Source organism: Durio zibethinus, chromosome 3, assembly GCF_047325235.1.
Source record: "Durio zibethinus cultivar Kanyao isolate XHJ-2024 chromosome 3, ASM4732523v1, whole genome shotgun sequence".
Classification (NCBI taxonomy): Eukaryota; Viridiplantae; Streptophyta; class Magnoliopsida; order Malvales; family Malvaceae; genus Durio; species Durio zibethinus.
In genome coordinates, this window is record NC_143164.1 from 5,238,358 (window position 1) to 5,244,292 (window position 5,935).

At 33.1% G+C, this 5,935-nt stretch overlaps 1 protein-coding gene across 1 annotated transcript; it reads right to left on the reverse strand.

Annotated features, from left to right (window-relative positions):
- Positions 1–3,999: 3,999 nt before the first annotated feature.
- On the reverse strand, positions 4,000–5,698 carry LOC111301371 (transcription factor bHLH93-like). Its single transcript, XM_022896978.2, has 4 exons — positions 5,035–5,698; positions 4,783–4,950; positions 4,520–4,687; positions 4,000–4,407 (listed from the first exon to the last, which is right to left on the reverse strand). Exons 1-4 carry the CDS (start codon positions 5,611–5,613, stop codon positions 4,321–4,323), a joined length of 1,002 nt encoding a protein of 333 aa, XP_022752713.1. The 5' UTR covers positions 5,614–5,698; the 3' UTR covers positions 4,000–4,320.
- Between the last annotated feature and the right edge of the window lie 237 nt (positions 5,699–5,935).

Sequence of the window (5,935 nt, forward strand, 5' to 3'; positions counted from 1 at the left end):
ATGATATTTTTTATTGTTTGTCTTATTAATTTAGAAAGTAAAGTGCTTTACCTTTTAATAAAAGTGATTCTATCTCATCTGCTCCTTTTGATTTAGTTTATTTTGATATTTTGGGTCCAATTCCTACACCAACCTTATGAGGTTTATGTTACTTTGTTATATTTATTGATGATTTCTCTTGTTATACTTGGATATATTTATTCAAACGAAGGATTAAACTTGAATCTAGAGCTAAATTGTATTATTTTTTGGGTTATGGTATAGAACACAAAGGATATAGGTGTTATGATCCAATGTCTGAATATCTTCACATTTCAAGACATAATTTTTTAGGAACATAAAAAGTTGACTAATGTGTCCTTATTACATTCACCATGTTCTTCTTCATGTATTTTTATAGATTCATCTTTTGATTTTTCTTTAAATGAAGAAACTATTATAGGTACTTTTGACTTAAACAGTAATCTATCTTCTTTCATTCTTACTATGTTTGATTTGACTAAAGATCTTATTGATACACTTCACCATACATTCTGCCTTCATTTCGTTGTTTCACCCAGTTAAGGAAACCCAACACTCAACTTCGTGATTTTCACTATATTATGCTTTAGCCACATTACATGAACCTCACAATTTTTGTGAAGCTATCTCAAATCCTACGTAATAGTAAGCAATGACAAGAAGTTTTAAGCTATTAAGAAAACTCATGCTTGGGATATTATTGAACGACCTTCTGATAAGTCAATAATTGATTATAAGTAGGTCTACAAGATCAAAACTAGATTTGATAGGTCAATGAAACATTACAAAGCTCATCTTGTTACTTAAAAATTTACATAAGAATATGACATTTACTATAAAGAGATTTTTACCCCAATTGCACGTCTCACATCTGTTCATTCACTATTAGCTATTGCTGTAGCTAAAAAGTGACCAACCTTTCAAATAGATGTTAAAAATGCCTTCTTCAATGGTGATCTCATTGAGGAAATCTATATGAAGCCACCTTTTGGTTCATCTATACCTTTCAACATGGTTTGTCATCTTTGATGTGCTCTATATGGTCTTAAGCAAGCCCTTAGAGCTTGGTTCTCAAAGTTTAATACCATTATTGCAATACATCTAGTAATCATGATTTTGTCCTTTTCACTTGAACTATTGAAAATAGTATCACTATTTTTTTATTTTTGTAAATGATATGATCATTACGAGTAATGTCGCAAATAGTATTCAATATCTGAATACTTTTATTCATTGTAAGTTTGAGATGAAAGATCATGATCCTTTGAGTTATTTTTTATGCCTTGAAGTCACTAGTGATTCTACTGGCTTACATTTATCTCAAACAAAATATGCTTTTGATTTTATTACTCGAGTATGTTTAACTGATAGCAAGATTGCATCATCACCACTTGAACAGAATTTGAAGCTTTCTCCTTCTAATAGTACACCACTTCTAAACCTTTATTTGTATTGAACTTTGGTGGGTAGTCTCGTATTCTTAACTATTACTTGTCCAAACATTGCCTATGTTATTCATCTGGTTAGTCAATTTCTATCCGTTCTACTCATTTTGCTACGATCCTTCGGATCCGATGATATGTCAAGGGTACTATGTTCCATGGTTTGCATTTTTTCTCTAGTTCTTTTTTGGACTTGCATTGTTATTGTGATGCTAATTAGGATAGAGATCATACTAATTATTGTTTTACCATAGGCTACTGTTTCTTTTTTGGTTCTTCTCTTATTTCTTGACAAAGTAAAAAACAAACTGTAATGTCCTGCTCTAGCACTGAAGCTGAATATTAAGCTCTTGCAAATGCCACATCAAAACTTCTATGGTTACGACGGTTACTTTAGGATATAGGTGTTTGTCATCACTCTAGTACTCTTATATTTTGTGATAATTAAAATGCCATTCAGATAGCTCATAATGATATTTTTCATGAGCGTACTAAACATATTGAATTGACTGTCACTTCATTTGTCACCATCTGCTTACTCAAACTCCTCAATTAAAAAGCAGATATCTTCACCAAATCACATCCACCTAATTAATTTTTTATCCAAGTTTTCAAACTAAAGTTCACCTCTATATTATGATCTTGAGTTTGCAGGGGATATTAATGATATTTTAGTAATATTCTGATAATATTTTAGATTGATGATATTATTCCAATAATATTTTAAATTGATTTGATAATGATTTAGAGAACATTATATATTGATTTAGTTTATTACAGAAATTAATTTAATCATTATTTCTATTTATTGCATTTTTTATTTTGTAATATTTTATTTTTGTATAAATAGACTTTAAAACTCATTGTAATACACAAATCATTATAATAAAATTTTCATCATTTTTTTCTTTTTCATATGGGAATACGGTTGAAATTGTGAAAGGTTCTTGAACTCTTTTTTTTTTTTGGGGCACTTTTTGCTCTGTTCTACATTTCAAATGCCTCCAAAAGATATCTGCAAATCTTGCTAGATGGATCCCCCTGTCTGTGCCCGCGAAATAACTCAGCACCTTCCTATCAACTCTGTGGAAATGTCTCAGCTTCTTCCTGCTGTTGGGATCTTATCCAGATATGGTTATTCACAATTTGTCTTTCCAGAAAGTTAGTCCTCTTCTTGTGTCATATCAAAGGATTTCACCGACCAGAGATTGCAAAACGAGTTAAGTGCTATATCCAAGCTCCAATCCCTACCTCTATAAAAACATAAATGGGATAAGCCCATGGTCAGAGAAGACAACCTGATTTAACGTTTGGTACAAAAGACCAGTAACATGTTCTACGAGTCGAACCTTATATAAATATATATATATATATGCATATTCTTTAATTGTTTCTTTGGCGTATTTTGGACATAAAATTTCATGCTTCCTTCAAAAGACAAAGGGCATTCTTAATCTGTTCTTAACATGTCTTTATGGATTTGTTCAGTTTTCAGGAATCAGAACATGTTATTGTACTCTTGGTTAAAGCTTTCAAAAGCTGCATTTTTTGTCAGCTTGTGCTTGTCCTGTTGCCTGGTTTTGCTTTTCAGAATCAGGTCTCTTGGCTCACATTCCCAGATAGAATTGTTTGTAGGATCCGAAAAAAATCTGCTGTGTCATTGAGTATCAGCATATGTCAACAGCATTCTGTCAGGTAACGTGAACATTTTTTTAAACCAAGAATCATTAAAGTAAACTTGTATTTAGATAGAGTTGTCTTTGCATGAAGAACCATGAGACATCTGCAACTGAAGCCTAAAAACATTATGGCAATTCTTCATGTTGTCAAAATTTTGCTCGAGTTCTCTAAAACTTTGTGAAATAGATGCCAAAGCTATCCGATTCCTGGGATATGCAGGAGCAGAATGAAGAAATAGACCAATCTCTTGGAGCTTTAGAATATACTAGTGCAATCTGGATGCTTCAGTTTTTACAGGCAGTTAACATTGGCAAATGCCACTATCCTTTTGATGAAACTGACAATTAAGTTGATCATATATGTTGTTATTGCATCATATTAATCAACACATTGAAGTAAAGCTGAAGGTAAGAAAGATAGTGAGTTTAGCTATAGTATTGTAATGTTTATGTTGTATTTTTGCTCGTAAGCATGCTAAACTTGCTAGATATTGTTCTAGCTGTGTAATTTACTGCAGATGAACTTTTTTACTGTGGGTGACCTCCTTTGTCAAAAATGCTTTTACCTTTTGTTGCATCAGTTATCTGCTTAAATCTTTTGATTAAAAATCCACAAGATTCCTTGTACATTTGTGCTTGCGCTTATGTTTTCCATTTGCACTTCTGTAGAATTGAGTTGATATCTTGCAAATGGAACTGTCAGATACTTGTTCTGAGATAAAAAGCCAAAAAGGTAGTTTTAACTGCATAAATTCACTGTCCTTCTCCTACCTGCTGAATATAAGATGATGGGGAAAAACAAAAAGGGAAAAGTACTTGCCTTTTCCATTATGTAACATAGTATTTCTTTCTCAAACTTAACAAATTCTAAATTTATTATTAGAAGGCCCAATTTCTGAGGCCATTTGCATTAATAAACATCTCCAATTGAAACAGTTATTACAAAGCTGATGACTAGAATTTCACTTTTTTTTTTTTTTTTATATTTGAAGCCTGATCACTTTAACTAAGAGTGCAGTGTTCTACCAACAGACCATGCACTATGGGCAAATTATCACTTAAAGTAAAAAATTACTAACAATCCCTCACTTGAAAAGCTCATTGAAACAACAGAGAATTTGGAAACATATAAAAATTCACCAGAAGTTGCTTCTGTTGCAGTCCTTTAGTTTTTGTTCCTACAAACATCTTCCTCCATAGCCAGCACTTCTAAATAATGCCTGTTTTATGTCTTCAGAACTTGTTAATGTTCTCTGTTCCATGTCCTGCAATAATGACCAGAATGTATGTAAGATTGCAAGTTAAAAGTTGTATAGGCATCAGAAGAAGTAATTCAGAAACAGAAATGCTAACATTTTTTTTTCTTTTTCTTTTTACCTCTAAGCAAGATGCTTGCATTGCAAAATCATTGAAACAGCTGATAACACATTGTTGAATCTCGAGGCCTAAGGTTTCCAAGGTTGTTACAGTTGATAACAACAATCCTGGTTTCCCTGTGCAACAAATCTCAATCCTGGTATCCACATTTCTTCTTTCCACCTCAAACTGCAAGAAACAGGCATAGGAATTTAATTCAGCATTGGGCATTTGAAATAAGACGTGAAAAAGGAACTGGAGAATGGTGCTGAAAAATCCAATACCTTTGGTGTATTTCTCACTAAGATTTCATTTGGTTTTACATCCTTGAAAATGTGAGCCATGTTTAACTCATTTGAATCTGCTTTAATTTCTTGCTGCAAACTGTTGATCCTCTCCAGGAGCTCTTTCATGTAATCTATAGTGTCTCCAAGTATGGATGTCCTGTCCATCTGTTGAAGAGCAATGAAAACAAAACCAGATTAGCCCCCAATAAGAACTTGCATTTGGCATAAGAGGTCTCAGTTTCTATTTACCTTGCTTATCTTGGGAACAATTGATCTTAACATCGAAAGGCGGTCATTTAGCCGTTTTCTTCTCCTTCTTTCTGCCATTAGATTCTTTGAAGGCTGCCCCTCCAACTTCTTAGCTCGATTCTTGCGGCTTATACTGGTTCCAATGTTGAAAACTGGTGCTTCAGGTGATTGAATAGGCTCAGCTTTGCAAGTAGCTTGGACATTCAACTTGTGAAGTTCATCTATAAGGAAGCTTGATTCTTCCTCTTCTGCCATATTCAACGAGTGATCTTCTTGAACTGGGAATTGTGATGTATCAAATGTGTTGTTTGACGAATCTGTTACTTGTGGTGCAGAGAATTCATCAGCAAATGGACTGTAGACTTCATTGATGTTGTAATTGAAATCTTGCTCAAAAGGCACTGAGAATTCTTGGCACAAAGAATTTGGAAGAAAGCTAGCCGCTGAAGGGTTCTCATCAAAGCAATCAAAGTTCCATCCACTAGGGAAAATCTCATTCATTTCTGTTGGAATTGTGTCCCAACTGTCTCTTCTTAGAGCTAATAATTCCTCTAAGAAATCTTGTTCATTGATCTCCATTTCTTTTTCTCTCTCTCTTTCTTTTTTCTTGCCTTTCCCTTTCTTTTTCTCTTTTTTTCTCTCTGGAATGCTATTATTAGGAGAAGACTTGAGAAAAAGAAAGTCTCACTAAGTTGAAGAATTTATAGCTACACACAATAAAAGTGGCTGTATGGTTGAAAATAAAATATTCAATTTACGATTACAGTATGAATTATGTTGTATTTGTTAGCCCTTCGAGGCCTAAGATTGAAATGGAATCTGCTTTTCCATACTCTCTTTCTATGTGGGCGATTTCATGTCTTTTTCACCGAAATTTTTCCAACAAAAAATCTTAATTTTT

Excerpts from the sequence above, each read along its gene's own strand:
- LOC111301371 (XM_022896978.2), bottom strand. The coding sequence starts at position 5,613 with ATGGAGATCAATGAACAAGATTTCTTAGAGGAATTATTAGCTCTAAGA. Across the intron at positions 4,951-5,034 it reads TTGTTCCCAAGATAAGCAAG|ATGGACAGGACATCCATACT; the intron begins GTAAATAGAAAC and ends GCTCTTCAACAG. Across the intron at positions 4,408-4,519 it reads TGCAAGCATCTTGCTTAGAG|GACATGGAACAGAGAACATT; the intron begins GTAAAAAGAAAA and ends TCATTATTGCAG.